The 19,645-nt window shown below is 52.8% G+C and overlaps 3 protein-coding genes across 3 annotated transcripts in view; 1 reads left to right on the top strand and 2 right to left on the bottom strand.

Annotated features, from left to right (window-relative positions):
• Positions 1–614: 614 nt before the first annotated feature.
• On the bottom strand, positions 615–9,515 carry Hagh (hydroxyacylglutathione hydrolase). The gene is made up of 9 exons (XM_048332026.1): positions 9,388–9,515; positions 6,983–7,158; positions 6,440–6,504; positions 4,518–4,635; positions 3,769–3,877; positions 2,297–2,400; positions 1,828–1,929; positions 1,118–1,197; positions 615–890 (listed from the first exon to the last, which is right to left on the bottom strand). Exons 1-9 carry the CDS (start codon positions 9,461–9,463, stop codon positions 791–793), a joined length of 930 nt encoding a protein of 309 aa, XP_048187983.1. The 5' UTR covers positions 9,464–9,515; the 3' UTR covers positions 615–790.
• Positions 9,516–9,611: 96 nt separating this feature from the next.
• Fahd1 (fumarylacetoacetate hydrolase domain containing 1) lies at positions 9,612–11,515 on the top strand. Its single transcript, XM_048332037.1, has one exon. It carries the CDS (start codon positions 9,626–9,628, stop codon positions 10,544–10,546), a length of 921 nt encoding a protein of 306 aa, XP_048187994.1. The 5' UTR covers positions 9,612–9,625; the 3' UTR covers positions 10,547–11,515.
• Positions 11,516–16,672: 5,157 nt separating this feature from the next.
• Meiob (meiosis specific with OB-fold) overlaps positions 16,673–19,645 on the bottom strand; it is a 33,247-nt gene continuing 30,274 nt past the window's right edge. The window contains exon 14 of the mRNA XM_048332038.1: positions 16,673–16,934. Within this exon, the coding sequence (XP_048187995.1) occupies positions 16,824–16,934 (111 nt within the window). The 3' untranslated portion in view covers positions 16,673–16,823. The remainder of the gene's footprint in view (positions 16,935–19,645) is intronic.

Here is a 19,645-nt window from a genome sequence, read left to right as displayed (position 1 = left end):
CAGTGGCTCTCATTCTAGTGTGAACAGGGCAGCCACTCCTCCACCCATGTACACGTGCAAGCATGTGCACACGCATGCACAGCTGGGTCTCTACTTTGTAGCGTGGTGTTTGTCTGTTCTGATGGGGTGGCATCTTCGTTGCAGAAGCAGTGTGTCCAAGTCTTTGCTATTGTCCCTGTTCTTGTAAGTGAGTTATGAAACTGTCGTGCATCGCAGACTTTGTGTGTTACAGATCACTAGATGTAAGGCTCATAAATACTGTTCCAAGGCTGTGGCTTCCGTGTGACAGGCAGTCCTTGTTTGAATGCAGTACCCCCTGCTGATGAAGCTGATGCTGTACCACTCAAGCCACCCCCCAGCCCTAAGCAGTGTCTTTGAAAGCGAACGTTTCTTATTAGTGAAGCCAGTCTATGGCTTTCTCTTGTAAGGCCCCTGCTTTGGGTGTCACATGTAAGAATTGCTGAGCCAAGAGGGGGTGGCAGTTCCTCTGGGCAAACAAATCAGTGGGGAAGCTGGCGGAGGCTGAGGGAGAACCAGGAAAACGAGGAAACACACTAGCCCAGGGGAGACGCAAGTGTGGAGACCAGAGGCGATGCAGAGTCTGAAAGTGGAAGTTATGGGAATAAATACTTTTAAAGTTTTTCTCTTATAAATACGCATTAGAGTGCATCTGATCGCACAAGCTCAGGGCTCTGAAATTAATTTAAATTTAAAATTAATACTGGATTTCCTGCATAATCAGCAGGGCAGTCGGTTACCTAAGGCCCCCAGGTCCCGCGAGAGGCGGCCCTCAGTCCCGGGGCACCTTGAACTGGTCCTTCTCCCTGCGGATGGCCCTCATGGTAGTCACGGGGTCCGTCTCCCCTGCGTGATGCTGCACCGTCTTCTCCCTGCCAGTGTGCGAGATGGTGGCGCTCTTGCTCTGTGCACACACGTACACCCTGTGGGGCACCCGGAGAAGGGAGTCCTGGCCCAGAAGAGGCTGGCTGAGCTGGCCACTTCCCACAGGGTGGAGGGACGCACGCCCTGCTCCATGCTGTCCGGAGCTGCCTGGCAGCCCCAGAGCAGCGACTGGAGCTTGGAATGTGGGCCCTTCCCCACTAGGGGCCCCCCGCACCTCACTCTCATGAAAGGGTTGTACGTGAACTCCTCTGCGAGGGTGGACGGCACCGTGGGCTCCCCAATTGCATACTTCTCCTGCAAGAGAGGGTGGTGTCACATCCCACACCCAGCCATCGCCTCACGATCCTAACTGGGGGGCTCGGTGGGAGGGTGGGGAACAAAAACTTCAAAATGCACAGCCATGCACAGGCTTGCCCTCAGCAGAGGCCGCGGGCCATGGAGGGAAGAGGGGAATTGCACGCTAGTGCTCAGCAAGGCCAGCGGTGTGGGGCATGGGGCAGACAGCAGGAGCAGCAGGCGCCGCGGGGGTTGGGCCAAGGAGAGGTGAGGGCTGAATGTGGATGACAGGAAGGGGGGCAGGCAGAAGGGGAAAGGTGAATGTGGCCAGGGCTATCTGCGTGTACAGAACACTGAAGCTGGGCGGCAGTGGGCGGGGGAGGGGGGGCACCGAGAGGGCGGCTGATATCCCTGTGCGTGTGGAAACGCTGTCATGGCTCCGCTGCCCCCACTGCCACCCTGTGGGGGTCAGGGCCCGAGCCTGTGGCCTGGGCCACCCTAGGCCTGTGTTAGGAACATGGAGTCTGTACCCGGAGGCAGAATGGGCATCCACTGTGCCTGGCGCACCACAGGACCACCACACCACGGGGCCACCACACCACCGGACCACCACACCACGGGGCCACCACACCATGCCCACCCACCCACCTTGGCCCACGCCAGCTTCTCCTGCACCGCCGTGTTGCCAGGCTCCACATGCCTTGCGAACTTGAGGTTGTTGATGGTGTACTCGTGGCCACAGTAGACTTTCTGGAGACCAGATGCCCCGAGAACGCGTGGCTAGCACACAGCACGCAACCTCCCCTGGGCTGGGCACTCGCACACATTAAACACCAAGGGAAAGCTTCTGCAGGGCTGCTGCTGCCCACCCGCGCCCCAGTGCTCGGTGAGGGTGGCACAGGCATGCAGGCACCAGGCCCCGACCGGTGACCCAGGACGGGAGGTCAGCTAAGGGGTGCACGGCCTAGGGTGGGGAGGCGGGCTGAGGGGCTCGTGCCGGGGTGGGGAGGCGGGCTGAGGGGCTCGTGCCGGGGTGGGGAGGCGGGCTGAGGGGCTCGTGCCGGGGTGGGGAGGCGGGCTGAGGAGCACGTGGCTCAGGGCAGGAGGGACTGCCTACCGTTTCGGGAGGAAGCCGGCCCAGAACCTCCAGCAGTGCCTTATACATCTCGTCTGCCGTCCCTTCGTAGAACTTCCCACAGCCAGCCACGAACAGGGTGTCCCCTGCAATACAGGTGGCCATACGGTAGGGGCCCACTTAAGAGCCCTGGCACAGACTCACAAGGCCATTAGGGAGCCAGACTCTGGCCCTCTACACCAGGGATGTGACCACAGCTCACCACGGCCCCCAGCCTGTGTTGCCCTCTGCCTGTTACCCAGACACCAGTGGCCTCCCCACCCATCACGGGCCAACAGGACCCCCACCTTCCCTCCCGTCCCCACTTTGTGCCTCCAGACTCAAGTGGCAGCTGCTGACGTCACTCTGACCCACCCACCCCGCAGACCGCAGGCCCTGTGTGTCCTCCCTTCTGCCCTCGCTGCTGAGAGGACCCAGGGCCCATGACCAATCTGAGGTAAGTCTCCAGGATTTATCTGCCTGGTCTGACCATGAACCTCACTCAGTTCTCAGATCTCACCTCTAATTCAAGAAAAAGTCAGGAATGGAGGCATAGTTCACACAGTAGATACCAGCCATGAGTGAAAAAGCCAAGAGAGAACCTGTGAAGTCCTGAGTTCAAGCCCCAGTATTAGCACCAAAAAAAAAAAAAAAAGGGCGTACCAGGGTGCCTGCTCTGGTCCCTAACCCTGCAGGCCTGGCCCGGGCCAGGGCTCCTCCACTGGCTCACCTCGGTGGACACCCATGGTTCCACACCGCCCCCCCCAGGCCTCTCCCCTAAGCACCCCATCTCTCAAAGCTCGCGGGGCCTTTTCCCCTCTGTGGCTGCCAAAGACACCTGTCCCTCCACGCCTCTCCAGCCTCCACCACGCCTCCCCTGCATCTCACCATCCACGCCACACAGCTCCTTGCTGCGGGGGACTTAATGCTCTCCACACACCCAAGAGCTCACCAGACTGCCTCCTCCATGACCCCCACTCACCCAGGAACCCAGGCATGGAGCCCGGGAGCCGCCACAGCCCCCGCTCCTCCCACCACCTGGGGCCACACGGGGTCTTCCCCCGACTTAACATCAGGACAGGGAGCCCAGGGGAATTAAGAAATGGGAACTCTGCAATGGAGATGTTAAGTACAGGAGCCAAGAAGCTGTGGCTCATGCCTGTAATCCTAGCTGCTTAGGAGGCTGAGACCTCAGGATCACAGTTCAAAGCCATATCAAGCAGAAAAAAAGTGTGAGACACTGATCTCTAACTACCAAAAAAAAAAAACAAAAAAACAGAAGTGGAAGTGTGGTTCAAGTGGTAGAATGCCAGCTATGAGGAAAAAAGCTGAGCAAGAGCAGGGACCCCAAGACAAGTGAGCAGGCACTGGTGGTTCGCACGATGCTCCTACTTGGGAGGCTGAGGAGGGCTGCAGCTCAAGGCCAGCTCACGCACAGAAGCCCACCTGGGCCCTGCCCACCCCAGCCCACTCACCAGTGAACACTGCAGGGGGCTCGGAGCCCCCGGGCTTGCTCACGAAGTAGCAGATGTGTCCTGAAGTGTGGCACGGTGTGGACAGGCATTTGACGTGGAGAGACCCCACCTGGAACAAATGCCAGCTCGAGTCTACTGCTGGCGCTACATGAGCCCTCCGCACCCGGGCACCCAGGGACTCAAACCCACGCCTGGGGCAGGGCGCCCAAGGTGCCAGGCTGCACCACTTGCTTTTGGCCAAAAGCTCGGGAGCTTATTTTGTTTTCTCCTTCAAAATTGGACCAAATCAGGTGTTTTGCCAGCAAAAACAGCTTTCCTTCCCAACCCAGCTCCCCAACAAGGCTAACACAGCTACACAACACCCCAGCAGTTCTTATCAGAGTTCACCACATGTTCTCACACCTCCTCCCCCTGCAGGCAGCCATTGCTGAGCTGCCTGATGATCACCCCACTCCCCTGGCTGTGTCTGCCACAAAGGGCGCTCCCTGCTGTGCCCCAAAGATACCTGTGCTCCCCAAAGACACCCAAACTAGCTCCCCAATTCCCTGGTCCCCCTCAGAGCCCAGGTCATCGTGTTTGTTGGCTTTCTTGTTCCTCTCTTCAGGGAGGACTGTCAGGACACCTTGAGAAATGCCTGCCTGGAACACAAGCTGAGAGGGCTGAGGTTCTCCCAGCCCTCTTCCCAAACCATCTCTGGCCCGGTGTCCAGGCAGCGCAGCCTGTGCAGGCGCTGTGCAGCCACATCTTACCTGCAGCGTAGTCAGGTGTGTGACCTTGTGCGTCAGAGCTCCGATCCGGTCGTCACCTCCGTACACCTTCAACCCGGGCTCCATCTTAACCAGCTTCTCATTCCCGCCAGCATGGTCCCTGCAAGTCAGACAGAAGACCTGGGACCCCACCCAAGTCAAGGGGGCTGGCCTGCTAGATTTCACCTGAAGAAACGCACAGCCTCCAGCACCAGCAGTGCTTCTTGTTGTCATTCAGCCCACGCTGGGTGCCGGAGCCAGGCCCCCATTCCCTGGTGCTGATCTCAAACTGCACATAGGGCTCAGGGAAGTGCAGGGGAGCTGCATGGGGGCTTTGCCCCCACCCTTCCTCCTGGCCACTGCTCTGCCAGGGCTCCATGTTTCCCCTGGGGCTCTGTGATCTGTGCTCCAGGAAGGAGGGAAGGGGCCGGAGAGAGGCCTGGAGTGCAGCCCCAGGAGCTGGGGCCCTGGCACCATGGTGCGAAGCCAGGCTTCACACAAGGATAAGGTCTCCAGGCACCAAGGAACTCCCGCCAGCCTGCTGCCCGGTGTCTTGCCTTCCTTCACGTCTCCTGTGGACTCACTCAGGTCGTGCCTAGGCGGTCTCCAGGGCAGCCCATCCAGATTGCAGGGCCCCAGGTAACATGGCGGGCAGCCCTTGCCCACCGTGGGGAGGCTGGCCCCAGAGCCCAAGCCATCTCCTCACACCCTTAACTACCGCCACAGGGCTGGCGGTGTGCCAGCGGCGGAGCATTGGCTCCGGCTGCCTGAGGCCCTAGGGTCTGTCCCCAGCAAGATATAAAACAAAACAAAGAGAAATCATAGGAAATGCTGATGCTGATGAATGAAAACCTCGGAGCCCCATCCTGGGTTTGTGACATAACCATGAGCTGCTGGAAAGACCCGCACACAGCCATGCCAGGAGCAGCACCTGAGCAGACACTGCGGAGTGGCAGTGCCCAGCGCTGAGCGGACAGCAGGAGGGCTGGGACCTGCAGCTACAAAGGGCAGCTTTTACGCCTCAGCCAAGACTGAGGGCAGGGGACACCACCTCCTGCAGCTGTGCAGGCTGAGATCCAGGGCCTGAGCCCGGCCCCAGGCCCAGCCAACCAGCACCGGAGTGGCTTGGCTTATGTCAATGACATACTGCAGCTCAAGGAGTTCCTAAGCGGACATGCCTGGGGAAGGAGCTGGGTGCCTCATGTGGTCTTTGGGAAAGAAAATCATGAGGTAAACCAGCATTTCTGCAGAACAAGAACTTCAAGTTTCAAAAATCCAAAAAGAAGCTGTGTGTGTGTGTGTGTGTGTGTGTGTGTGTGTGTTCGTGCGTGTGTACATGCCATCCTAGGATTTGAACCCAGTGCCTGGGCACTGTCCCTGGGCTTTGTTGCTCAAGGCTAGAGTTCTGCCACTTGAACCACATTTCTGTTTCTAGCCTTTTGGTGGTTAATTGGAGAGAAGAGTCTCATGAACTTTCCTGCTCAGGGTGTCTTTGAACCATGATTCTCAAATCTCAGGCTCCTGAGTAGCTAGGATGACAGGCATGAGCCTGGCCAAAAAGAAGGCTTTAAGTAGGCAACTCTAACTGGAAACCCCAAACACAGGAACTTTCCTCATTTAGATCTCAAATATTAAAAGTAAACATTTCTTGAAACATAGCTACTTAAAAAAACAAACAAACATGGAGGCCAGTGTTTGTTTATAAGCCCCAGACAGGAGCCTCTAGGGCCTTTTCAGCCAGAGAGGCAGCCCCACCCTCTCCCACAAGTCTCACCAGTGCCAGGTGCCAGGCACCTGGCCCCAGTGGCCTGAGGGCAAGAGGACAGGAGCCCTGGTACTTTCTCTGATTCCTGTGGGGGAGGAAAGGGCTGACCCTCATGTCCTCAGTGAGCCAGAGAAGGCCGGCTTGGGAGCCCGGCACTTACCAGTGGTGGTGGGTGGTGAGCACTGTGGTCAGCTTCACCCCGTGCTTTCTCACTGTTTCTACAACCTGCAACCACATGGCAGGACAGGCGCAGTCATACTCCTTTCTCCTGCCCAAGACCAGGGCCCAGCCCTGGTCCTGCCCCATCAATGGGGCAGCCTCTGTCCCTCCCCAGACCTCCCCAAGCTGCTCTGGCTCTGAGGTGTCTGTCTTACACACACACACACACACACACACACACACACACACACACACACATACACGCAGCACTGAGAAGCACAAACGTGGGAGGAAGAGCCAGGCCCCATGGACTCAACATAAGGGCTTAGCATGGCAAGCACGGTGCTTGCCATGGGTGCCTGGGTACCCCCCACCCTCCTCACTGCCCCCCTCACAGAGTGGCTAGACACTGAATTCTTCAGAAAACAAAAGGACTGATTTCCCCTGAGCTTCCACCAGGCTGCGAGGTCACAGTGCCTCGTCACTCATGGGGATGAAGACAAGTGAGGCAACTGGGCTTGGGGAGCTAAGCAGGACTATATACCTTCTGGGGCTGCACGGGGTCAATGATGGCGGCCTCCCGTGTGTCCTCATCAATGAGCAGGTACATGTAGTTGTCGGTCAGGGCAGGCAGCAGCTCCACCTTCATGGCGCCCTGCTCTACAGTCAGACTCTTCCTGAAATCCGAGTGATACCAGAGGGTTCCCAGCAGGGCTGGGCCTGAGGGCACAGGGTGCAGCCTCAGGTCAGGGTGCCGGCAGCTCCCCAGACCTCAGACCCACTCCCTGCCTACACCGAGGCTTGTTGCTCTGGTTTTCATCTCTCACAGAGGAACCACATCCATCAGAAAATGACTCGCACACACTGGAAACAGCTACAGTCGCAGATTTAGGGTTCGTGTTTTCCTGAGCTGCAGGTGGAGTCGGGGCCTTTGAGCATGCTCAGCAGGTGCTCCAGCAGAGAGTTTGCTCCTAGCCCAGAATTACAGTATTTTCAAGGGCTGGAAAAGGACAGACCTGCCAGCTTGTGGTGTGATGCAAGCCCAGGAAGGCAGGGGGAGGTGCCCAGCCTGGCTGCCAGCCTGCAGCTTAGAAGGCGGCCTCGGCAGCGGGGCCCACATAATTTTCATAGCCCTTCTGAAAAAACAGCATTTGCTACCAAACAACAAACATCCCAGAGTTGATAGTGCACACAGCACCAGTTCCTGGAGATGGACAGCCGGCTGTTCTGGACTCAAGTATGGAGGGTGCAGAAAGGCCAGCCAGGTGAGCCAAAGGACTCTAACCAAGAGGGCCAGCAGATGGTGAGCGTGAGTGACTGAGAAGCAAAGCCAGCCACCGGTGGACAGATGCCAGAGTACTGCCAGCAATGAAACTATTCACTCTAAAATGCTTGAGGCCCCAACAATACTTTGAAGCCTTTGTTTTAAAAGGGTGGGGGAACCACACAGGTGACAGGAGAAATGAGTTTGGGCAACAGCAGCAGCCCACTGGCAGATAATGTCTCCAAGGACCATCAAAATGCAGACTCAGTTTTATTTGTCACAGCTAGCAAAGCTGCTCAATCTGTGTGTGTGCATGTGCGTGCACATGCGTGTGCATACCTCAGTATGGGGGTGGAACCCAGGGCCTTGAAGCATGCTAGACAAGTGCTTACCACCTTAGTTTCCCATTTCTCTTTTTTGACACATCTGCTGGTCCTGGGTTTTCCAGGTCCTTCTAACGTTCAACAGAACATCTTGGTATAATCAAGTTTCTGTGATATTCTGCATCCCCTGAGCTCTGATCATCCAGCCCTACATAGATCACATGGATAAAGGGCCTGGGGAATGTGAGGAGAACCCTTCACAAAATGTCCTAAGTCAGGCACTAGTGGCTCTTGTCTACAGTCCCTGCTACTTAGGAGGCAGAGATTGGGAGGACTGAGGTTAGAGACCAGACAAGGTAAAAATGTTCAAAAGACCCCATCTCAATCAATAGCTGGGTTCGGTGGTGCACACTTGTCATGCAACTTTGACAGGAGGCATAAGTGGGAAAATCACAGTCCAAGCCAGGCAGGGCACAAAACCCAGGATCAAGCGGTAGAGCACCTAGTAAACTGGAAGCCCTAAGTTCAAGTTCCAGTACCGACTTAATCTATTTCCTAGAATCATTTTTTTCTTACCAGCTATGACCCACTCTAGGTACCACAAGAGACCTGTAGGTGATCTGGAGAGGAATGGATGTTCCTAAGGAAGGAGTTCACCCGGTGACTCAGGCCGGAACTGCCTGAAACTTTTCCATCAGTACAGTAGAGGGCCACTGCGGGAGAAGGCTCCGCTCGCGGGCTTGCAAGTGGGGCACCGTGTCCAAGCCGAGGTCAGACCAGCAGCCTGAAGTCTGAGCCAAGGCCACAGACACGCAGGACAAGGGATGTGCCTAGGAGGCCCTGGTTTAATCCCCAATCCTGATCCCCGAAATTAAAACCAAAGCGCATCCCGGGCGCCGCCTCTCCCCCTGGGCGGCCGTCACGGGTCGCGGCGCTCCGCGGTCCTCTCGCCCGGCTCCTCACAACGCTCGCCGACAGGGGCGGCTCCGGGCACTTGGAACCCTGACTGCGGCCAAGTTAGCGACCGGCTGGGCTCCGGAGCTCGGGCACCCGCTGCCGCCACTCGGGCTGGACGTCGCGGCCTCGGGAGGGCCGGGGTCCCTTCCGCCGGGTTCGTCCCCGGAGCAGCGCGCAGCTCGCCAGGCCCGTTGGGGTCCGGGCCGCGGCTCCGACCCGCTGCCACCCGCCCTCCCGCCCGCGTCCCCCGGCGCCTCCAGCCCCTCCGCGGCCTGCCGTCGGCGCTCCCCTCCGGACCAGCCCGCAGCCTTTCAGGCACCTGAGCCCAAAGACGACGTCGGCGCGCCCAACCGACGCCCTGCCCGTCGGCGCCGAGCCGCGCCCGACAGCGCCCAGCGCACCTACCCAGGCCGCGGCGCGCGCAGGAGAGTCCCAGCGCCGCGAGTCTCTGACAGCAGAGCGACCCGCGACCGAGCACCATGACCCGCCAGGCAGCTCAGCCTGGGCGCAGAACCGCAACACCGGCGTCGGGGGCCGGAACACCGCGTCGCCGGCCGCAGCCAATCAGCGTCCACCCCGCCCCGCCCCCGACGAACCAGCGCCCACCTCGCGCGGCGCCGCCCCCTCAACTAGTGCCCGCCCTATGCCGATCCCAGCCAATCAGTGCCAGCCATACTCTCCCTGCCCAATCAGCGAGACAGGAGGCGGGGTCTGGGAGGCGGAGTCGGCGGCGGTCGAGGAACTGCTGCGGAGTCTCCGCGTCTCTCACGGGCGAGGCAGTCGGTGGCCGGGGCTCCAGGACTTACGTAAATTGGGGCCGGACTGCGTCCCAGGCTGCGCGTCCTCTCCGGGCTGCCGTAGGCGCTGGAGCCGGCGGGCACGTGACCGGCGCTGCGCCATGGCGGCCCCCAAGCCGCTGTCTCGCTTCTGGGAGTGGGGGAAGAACATCGTCTGTGTCGGGAGGAACTATGCCGACCACGTCCAGGAGATGCGCAGCGCCGTGCTCAGCGAGCCGGTGCTCTTTCTGAAGCCGTCCACCGCGTACGCGCCCGAGGGGTCGCCGGTCCTCCTGCCTTCCTACAGCCGCAACGTGCACCACGAGTTGGAGCTGGGCGTCGTCCTGGGCCGGCGCGGCCGCGCCGTCCCCGAGTCCGCCGCCATGGACTATGTGGCCGGCTATGCCCTGTGCCTCGACATGACCGCCAGGGACGTGCAGGACGAGTGCAAGAAGAAGGGGCTGCCCTGGACCCTCGCCAAGAGCTTCACGGCCTCCTGCCCGGTCAGCGCCTTCGTGCCCAAGGAGAAGATCCCTGACCCTCACGCCCTGAAGCTGTGGCTCAAGGTCAATGGGGAGCTCAGGCAGAAAGGGGAGACGTCCTCCATGATCTTCTCCATCCCCTACATCATCCACTACGTCTCCAAGATAATCACCTTGGAGGAAGGGGACCTGATCTTGACGGGGACGCCGAGCGGTGTTGGGCCAGTGAAAGAAAACGATGAGATTGAGGCTGGCATAGACGGAGTTGTCAGTATGAAGGTTAAGGTGGAAAGATCAGAATATTGAGCCTGTACAAAGCACCCTCACTTCAGGGCCGGGAGAGAAGGAAGGTAGAAGAAGAAGAAGAAGAAAAAAAAAAAAAAGAATTCTTTTGGCGGCGCTGGTTTGAGCTCCTAATGGTGCTGGCTAAGACCAGCTCCATCATTTAAGCCACGCCCCCCGCCTCTCCGCGGTAGTTTTCAGACAAGGCCTCAGTTGTTACCGACTTTGGGCCTCTTATAGCTAGGATGAGAAAAATGGACCACCACACCCGACTTCTGCTGTTCAGATGGGGTCTGGATAAATTTTTGCCCAGCTGACCTCCAACCAGGATCCTCCAGACCTTGTCCTAGGTGTACGGGATTACAAGAGTGAGTGCCGGCACCTGGTGAGCAAAGGTTATGAAATGTGACCATCTTATAATAGAAACCAATTCTGGAAAAGGACTAGATTGGATTGCTAGGGCTCAATCAAGAAAGATGTACCCTTCAAAAAAAAAAAAAAGTGACCTGAGACAGAAATGGGAATAGACAATTTGTGATGCTTCTGAGAGAATATTCCAAACTAAATCTTCAAAAGTCCAAATTTCCTTCCTTAAAACTGAACGGAATAGGATTTCAGTAAGTCATGCTGACGTTTAGACACTGCAAAACAAAAAAGAGTGGAAGTCATGTTTTATGGCAGTGTTTCCCAAACTTCCTTGAATTTGATAGTCATCAGAGGTGTTTGTAAAAGTGAAAACTTCCAAATTTCTGAGTTCAACCCTGTTGAACTAGCCCGTGGGATTAATTTGGAAAAAACATTTGCAGAGCACTCCAGTTGGCTTTTCTCAGGGAAAGGCAGAATAACTATTCCATATAATTAGTGAAAGTTTGAAGTTTTGTTAAGATTTCCCATGCTTATTTTGGGCATCTGTCCCGATCTACAGATTTTGTGTTGGAGAGATAATTTTTAAATTGCTTTATTTTCCAAATAAATACAGGGTTTTAGGTGGTTTCTACGTGTGCTTTCTTGCTTTCTTTGTGGTGGGGAGGCTTCTTCCACCTGAGGGTGTTCACACATACGTCTTTGGCCTTTGAACACCGTGCTCTAACTTATTAACAGCACTTTACCTCTCCACCAGAAAAGGAGGTTCATAGAAGTTGAATGGCCCGAGTGTTGCTTTTGCTTTTGCTGGCTCCCTTCACTGATTAAAAAAAAAAAAGTAAGGCTAAGAGCCTGTGACTCATGTCTATAATCCCAAGTATCAAGGAGGCTAAGATCTGAAGATCACAGTTCAAAGCCAATCTGGGCAAAAAAAAAAAAAAAAAAAAAAAATCCCTGAGTCTCTTCCCTCCAACAAATTACTCAGAAAAAGCTGGAAGCAGTGCTGTGGCTCAAATGGTAGAGTGCTAGCCTTGAGCAAAAGAAGCTCAGGGACAGTGCCCAGGCCAGGAGTTCAAACCCCACACCAACAAATCAAAAAAGAAAGCCTGAAACATGTGCTCCAGTCATTTCTTGACCACTTAGTACTGCTAGGCATGTGCCAGGCCATTTATTTCATATTCCCATGTATCATGTGACTCTTTACAAGGTTGTTAGCTTGGTATTAATATAACTATACCAATATACAGATGGAGAGTTAGACAAGAGGAGGCCTGGTTAGGATCACTCAGCTGAATGGCAGAGCCAAGCTACCTCCATTGTCCCAAGCCCAGAACCTGAAGTCTGGCTAAGCCAGGCATGGTGATAAATGTTTGTAATCCCAGAATTCAGGAGGCTAAGGAAGAGTTCAAGGAAGCCTGTGCCACATAGAGAGTCCTTGGCTCAAAACCTCCCCCTAGACAAATTAGGTCTTAAATGATCACCATGTTGAAGTTTATTGTTATTTATTCATATGCTACTAATGAGGCTTGAACTCAGGATCTTGTAGTCTCACCTGGCTTCTTCCTCTCAGAACTGGCACTCTACTACTTGAGCCACAGCTCCATACTGGCTTCTTGGAGGTTAATTGGAGCTAAGTGTCTCACGGGCTTTGCTGCTGGGGCTGACTTTGAACCATGATCCTCAGATCTCAGCCTCCTGAGTAGCTGGGATGACAGGTGTGAGCTATCCAGTTCCTAACCTGCTTTTTACACTGTGAGTGGTGACTGTCCTCCCTCTACATTAGCCAACACATTCCCACAGCACAGCCTTCACAGGTGCCTTGACACCCTGAGCTCAGGCGTCCAGTCTTGGACACTGGGCTTGTGTGACTGCTTGCTGGTGGAATTACCACATTTGTGAGCTCCTTTGGCTAAGTTCCCACTAGTGGAAGAGTTGGATCAAGGGGCGTGTTCCTATTGAACGTGTACTATTAGTTTAACTAGCAAGTACAAGGTTCAGCTGAGATTTAGCCACCAAGTCCATGGACCATTAAAACAAGCTGCAGGCCTAAGCTGGAACTGCTCACATGTAGCTCCAGGGATGGCACAAATCAGCACCCAGAGCAGACAGTGGCCCTGGGTCAACGTTCACCAGCAATGGAATGAGCTTGTCACGAACATCTGACATCAGCATTCCAGCTGTAGCACACAGAGTCCTTGCATGCAAGAATCAAAAGCTGAGAAGCCAATTCCCACTGAAGTTACTAAGTGCCTAGCACTCAGAATGTTCCTTCTTCTCGTGTATCTATGAAAATGTTGAAGGATCCATCCCAGGAACTCCAAGTACCCATCAATTAATTCACCAATTGCCATTTGCTAATCATTCCTGAAAATTCAACAATATGTTAAGTCTATGTATAATATGTGGCTTGACATCTGATTTTTTTTCTTAAAAATGGCCAGGTCCTGGTGGCTTACACCTGTAATCCTAGATACTCAGGGAGGCTGAGATCTGAGGATTGCAGTTCAAAATCAGTCTGGGCAGGAAGCTAACCTGGACAGGAAAGATCTTGAGATTCTTATCTCCAATTAACTACCAAAAAAAAAAAAAAAAGGAAGTAGAGATGTGTCTCACGTGGTAGAGCCTTGAGCACAAAAAGCTCAGGGACAGCACCTGGTCCCCCAGTTCGAGCGCTAGGACTGGCACACATACACACCAAAAAATTTTTTTAAATAAAGAAGTAAAAGCAACCCCAGGATTTCTCAAGAAATGTAATAGGCAAATGTAGAGGCTGTTCCTGCCATGTGCAGAGTACTGAATCAATAAACTTACCAAGGAAGAATTTGGAAAGGAAAAGCTTATTGAATGAACCACTAGAAGAAACAGAAAAATCATATCATCACTCCACTATTAATAAAAAGGATCAGGAAAGCTCTGGACCAGCAGGTGCTAATGCTACAAGAACAGCTCCTGGAGGGGGCAAGGGTGATATTGTTTATTTTTCAGGTAGGCCCTCCTGTTTTTGGCTAGGCCCCACTTCATATGGTGATTCTCCTACCTACAGCCTGCTGTGTATACAGTAAAACGCTCTTCTAGTAAAATAATGGTATAGTAAAATACACTGTAGGGTGTGTGTTTTGTGCTAATGTGGAGGATACATATTTACTTCCTTGACGGTCTGCATTAAGGCTCATCTGCAACTGAATTTGGATATTTTGTATTCTTCATTCATAAATGTGTACATTAAACTTTGCAATACATCTTTGATTCAATGTGGCCTGACACCTAGCCTGTCACCAGATGAAACCAGCAAAAGGCTTTCCCTTAAGTGACATAGTTTAGGCAGGTGAGAATGAGGTCAGGCAGTAGAAAAGATCATCGAGCGCCCTCTGCTGGCTACTTTGGGACTCTGCGGTGGCTGGGAACAGGGAGTAGGGCTTGTGTGCCTGCTCTGCAATCAGCCATAGGACAGTGGGAGAAGCCCTCCCTCAGGCCTGGTGGTTTTGAACCCACTGCTGGAGGTCAGAGCACTAGGCCCTGGCAGAGCAGCTCCTGACACACCTGGGCAGCGTCATTCCCTCTCTCCTGAGCTCCTGTATGTGGGGCCCCGTTTTGGGGAGACATCAGGTTATATTGGATTTAAAATGTTACCCGCAATCTGCATGCTAGCTTGGCGGCTAGCTGATGGGATTCTGGAAGTAGTTGGACCAGTACTGCTGTGATCACACCAAAGGATTAATCCAATAACAGGCTCACAATAGGATATGTTACTGGCAGTTAACAGAAATTTAGGAGGTGGGACCAGGCTACTCAAGAGGTGGAGACTGGGAAGATAAAGGTTCAACACGAGCCTGGGCAAAAACTTAGTAAGACACCATTTCCATGAAGAAACCAGGCACATGCTTGGGACCCAGCTACTACTAAGGCCTAGATAGGAGAACCACCATCAGAAGCAGGTCCTAGGCAAAGACCCGAAGTCCTACATGAAAAATAAAGCAAGGGGCTGGGAATATGGCCTAGTGCTTGCCTCATATACATGAAGCCCTGGGTTCGATTTCCCAGCACCACATATATAGAAAATGGCCAGAAGTGGCGCTGTGGCTCAGGTGGCAGAGTGCTAGCCTTGAGCAAAAAGAAGCCAGGGACAGTGCTCAGGCCCTGAGTCCAAGCCCCAGGACTGGCACAAAAAAAAAAAAAAAAAGAAAAGAAAAGAAAAAGAAAGCAAAACAGAGCTGAGGTAGATTCAAGTGACACAGCACCTGCTTAGCAAGAATGAGGCCCTGAGTTCAAATGCCAGCACCACCACAAACAAAAAGATTGATTAATTAATTAAGGAGCTGGATTGGGCATGCTAGCACATGACTGTGGTCCTTGTAATTCTAGCACTTGGCAGGCTGAGGTAGGACTGGGCTATATGAAAAGAGGAGATGGGAGGGGAGGCCTAGTTGAAGCCTGGGCCTTAAGAACATGCCCTTGAGAACTGGATCTTGTCCCTGGCCCCTGCCTCATGATGTCTCCCAGCTGCTGTGATGTGGGGAGCTTTGCTTAGCCATGCACTCAGACCCAAAGGGCCGGGACTGAAGCCTGGGAAACCAGGAGCCAAATGACTCCTTCCTCCTTATGTTTTATTTTTTCTGGTATTCTTTTTAACAGAATGCCAACTACACAGCCACCAGGGCTGCTCTTGTTTAACCAACAGTGCTTGCATGTCATGCCCCAGCCCCTCACTCCTTTGCTACTCTTGGTCCTTCCATCCCTGTCCCCCTTCTGATTCACCTCACTTGACCCACCATCTCTTCTCCCCAAAGAGCACAATGCAGGAAGTCCTTGTTGAGCATTTCACACAACTAGGTCAAGTCCCTTGCTGCCTCCTTGATTATCTCGCTTTGGATGTGCCAAGGGTCACATGACCCCTCCTCCCGAGCATAGATAGGAAAAGCCAGAGAAAACATTACAGTCAAGCGAGGTATCTCCCAGCACCAGCTTCACACATTCCATATACTCACGTCGTCTTTCTTCTGCTCAGTGCTGTCTGGATGATGAGTCACTTTCTAAATGACCAAAGCCCACTGCCAGCCTCTCTGACTTCTGCTGATCTCACCATGGATCTCCAGAGGGGCTGGTGCCAGAAGCAAGTAGCTCCCACCAGAATGGGGCTACGCAGTGAGCTCAGGGTCACTGTGGAGAAGACCAAAGTCGATGAAAGGTGGTTGCTGTCTCAGAGCAAGGAGTGGGTGTCCCATCAAAGGTCTTGTGGCTCAGGGATTAATCACACAGCCTCTGAAGCTCATAAACACCAACTGTGAATGGGCGTACCTTCCCACACCCTGGCAGCTTGAGTGGCACAGCAGAAGGCAAAGGACCAGAAGAGGCCAGGGTGTTGAAAGCCATAGCCCAATCCACCCAGCCTCTGGGAAGCTTCTCAGACCAGCGGAGCCCTTACCACAGTCCAGGAACTATGTTTTCTAAGAGTCTAACCTTTCTCTAGAGAAGACAAAGTAAGGTGGCTTAAGAAAGAAGTCACTCACCATCTAAAGATCGTGGTTCAAAGCCAGCCTGGGCAGGAAATTCCTTGCAAGACTCTTATCTCTAATTTACCACTCAAAAACCAGAAGTGGTGCTGTGGCCCAAAGTGGTATAGCACTAGCCCTAGGCAAAATTGCTCAGGGACAGCACCCAGACCATGAGTTCAAGCCACAGCACCAGAAAAGAAAGAAGTCATTTACACCTGAGGAAGATTAATCTTATTTATTTATGAATGCAAACATCTACCACCTGTAAGGAGACAGAACAATGCCAGAAAAACTCTCTTCCAAGGAGTGAGTGCACAGAGGAGTCAGACCCCTCCAGGAGGAAACAAGGGAGTTATTGGAACTGGATAAAACACAGTTTCATCTACACTTTTACACTAACATTCCGTTTTAAAGTGAAACCCTGTGTTATCTGCAGCACATCAGGATTAAGGGTGTCCTTGCTGAGGCATGTTTCTACTCGCCTCTGCGGGGTCCGAGCGTTTACAGGACAGAATGCTAACTCTCAGTCCACGCCTTGCTCTGTGTGATAAAACAAGCTGAGGGAGAAAAAGAAGGACAAAGGGTGGCTTTAGACATCATCTTGTACATAAAGCTGAAAACTGAAGTGCCAGACTTTGAAGTCAGGCCCCACTTTACCACGTGAACCCCACTTTACCATGTGAACCTGAGATAAGCAGGCCCTGTGAGAAAACGAAGGACAAGCCCATTAGGGCCCAGCCGGTCAAGAACTCTAACCCCTGGGAATGCTTAACTCTGACTGCCCCCAGAGTGCCTCGAGCCCTGAGCCAATCAGATTTGTACCTGTGTCCTAATCTTCCTTGCTTGAACACCTGATTGTTGTAACTTTGTTTTTGCCTTTATAAGCCCTGTGTAATCACAGCTCAGGGCTCCCTCCTAACCTCCGCTGTGTCGGTGGGTAGGACGAGGCCCAAGTTGCAGCTCGCTAAAATAAAGCCTTGCCTTGCTTTTGCATTTTGGAATGTCTGAGTCTCGGTGGTCTTCTTGGTGGTGGTTTCGCGACTTGGCACAACAAAAACCAATGAGTACAAAGAGAGAGCTTTGATGAAAGGGTTTTTGTTTTATTTTGTTTTGTTTTAGCCAGTCCTGGGGCTTGAACTCAGGACCTGAGTACTGTTCCTAGCTTCTTTTTGCTCAAGGTTAGCACTCTACCACTTGAGCCACAGAGCCACTTCCAGCTTTTTCTGTTTATATGGTGCTGAGGGTTGAGCCCAGGGCTTCATGTATGCAAGGCAAGCACTCTACCACTAAGCTACATTCCCAGTCCCAATGAAAGTTTTGTTTACAATGTTAACATGAATTTCAGTTAGAGTTGCCAGATGCAGGCAGGTTCCAGACCCAGGCAAACAACTATAAACAAATCACAGGTCTGGCTTCTGCAGTGACTTTGTTAAAACCCACATGGCTTTCCAGGACACTTCTCTTAGGTAGGAGTTTGGGTTATAAATGTCATAGATGCCACGGAGAGAGAAAGGGCTTGATGTGTGCTCCCAGGTGCCAACAGAATCAGACACTGCCCTGAATGGAGGCTTGAGCCTGAATGTAGTCTTGAACCACAACCTCCCCAATCTGTCTCCCCAGTAACTAGGATTACAGGCACATCTGATTTCTATTTTTGAGAAGGGGTCTTGCTATATTGCCTAGGCCAGATTCAAACTCCAGGGCTCAAGCAATCCTCAGTCCCCCAAGTAGCAGAGACTACAGAACAGAGCCAGTGTAACTGACTCATGTTCTGTTCTGATTGTAACAACTAAAATCGCATTTGATTCTCACGATCTTCACATTCTGTAATATAGTATAATCATGTCTGATCTGCTCAAAATCTTTGTTAAAAGGTTTTAAATCCAGGGGCTGGAATGTAGCTTAGCATGCATGAAGCCTTGGGTTCAATTCCTCAGCACCATGTAAACAGAAAAAGCTGGAAGTGGCACTGTGGCTCAAGTGCTAGCCTTGAGCAAAAGGAAGCCAGGGATAGTGCCCAGGCCCTGAGTTCAAGCCCCAGGACTGGCAAAAATAAACAAACAAAAGTTTTTAAATCCAACTTAAAAGATCCTTCTGGGTGCTGGTGGCTCACGCCTATAATCCTAGCTACTCAGGAGCCTGAGATCTGAGGATTGTGGTTCATAGCTAGCCTGGGCAGGAAAGTCTGTGGGATGCTTATCTCTAATAAGCTACTCAGAAAAAGCCAGAAGTAGCACTGTGGCTCAAGTGGTAGAGCACTAGCATAGAACAAAACAAGGTCAGAGACAGAGCCCAGGCCCAGAGTTCAAGGCCCAGGACCGGCAAGAAAAAAATCCTTAAAGTCTGGAAATGTGGCTCAGTGGTATAGTGATAATATGTATGTATGTATGTATGTATGTATAGTGAGATGTATGTGCATATATATGCATGCATGTATATACATACACATATGTGTATATAGTGATCATATGTATGTATAGTATATGTGTGTATTATATGTATGTATATATACATATATACATATATGTATATATAATGATATATATTATATGTTACATATATATGTACTTGTATATACTTTGAAAGCTATAATACCCCTTCACTTGAGAGTAATTTGCTGTATTTGAGTCAAGTTCAGAAGACTATAGATACGTGTCCCTGAATTTACAGTAATTCCACCTGTGGGCAAGGACCTCTGTGCAGGACTGGGGTAGGCAGCGTACTGCATGCACCAGCCGTTTCCTTCCACGGCCTCCTAACAACAGGCCTCAGGCTTAGGTCTGGAAACATGGGTGAGGTATTGGCTGCTCCTCCTCTGCCACCTATTCAGACTAGACTGAGACCACAAGGAAGGGACCGCCTGTGAGGGAATATGGGACACACATAGTACTCCCAGAAACTGGGGCTTTCCTTCCCTTTATGTTCCTATTCTCTCACCAGCCGGAAAGGTAGTTTTCTAGAGGTTCTGACCACTACCAGCTGGTTTGCAGACATAACTGAGAGAACCTAGAGCACAGTAACCCGTAGGAGCAGAGAAGTCACTGCAGCCTGGCCTGTAATCTCAGGGCATGACCCAGAGTTTGTACAAGTCTCACCTCTACTTTACACAGCTCTTACACTAAGATTCCGCCTCCAACCTGAAGTGCAGCTGGTGACTCAGGACTCGTCACCAGGCTCTCAGAGTCACAATGATTGAATGGTAGAGCTGAGGTGCAGACCAAGGAAGCAAGGAACTTGGCTACATCCTCTCCCCTCTCTGAGGGAGGCA

The sequence above is a fragment of the Perognathus longimembris genome, chromosome 23, assembly GCF_023159225.1.
Source record: "Perognathus longimembris pacificus isolate PPM17 chromosome 23, ASM2315922v1, whole genome shotgun sequence".
In the NCBI taxonomy this organism is placed as follows: Eukaryota; Metazoa; Chordata; class Mammalia; order Rodentia; family Heteromyidae; genus Perognathus; species Perognathus longimembris.
This window is presented reverse-complemented; position numbering and strand designations above follow the sequence as displayed.

Coding starts and splice junctions, on each gene's coding strand:
- Hagh (XM_048332026.1), bottom strand. CDS start 9,463: ATGGTGCTCGGTCGCGGGTCGCTCTGCTGTCAGAGACTCGCGGCGCTG. Junction 1,930..2,296: donor GCCGGCTTCCTCCCGAAACG/GTAGGCAGTCCC, acceptor TCTGGTCTCCAG/AAAGTCTACTGTGGCCACGA. Junction 1,198..1,827: donor AGAAGCTGGCGTGGGCCAAG/GTGGGTGGGTGG, acceptor CCTCTCTTGCAG/GAGAAGTATGCAATTGGGGA.
- Fahd1 (XM_048332037.1), top strand. CDS start 9,626: ATGCCGATCCCAGCCAATCAGTGCCAGCCATACTCTCCCTGCCCAATC.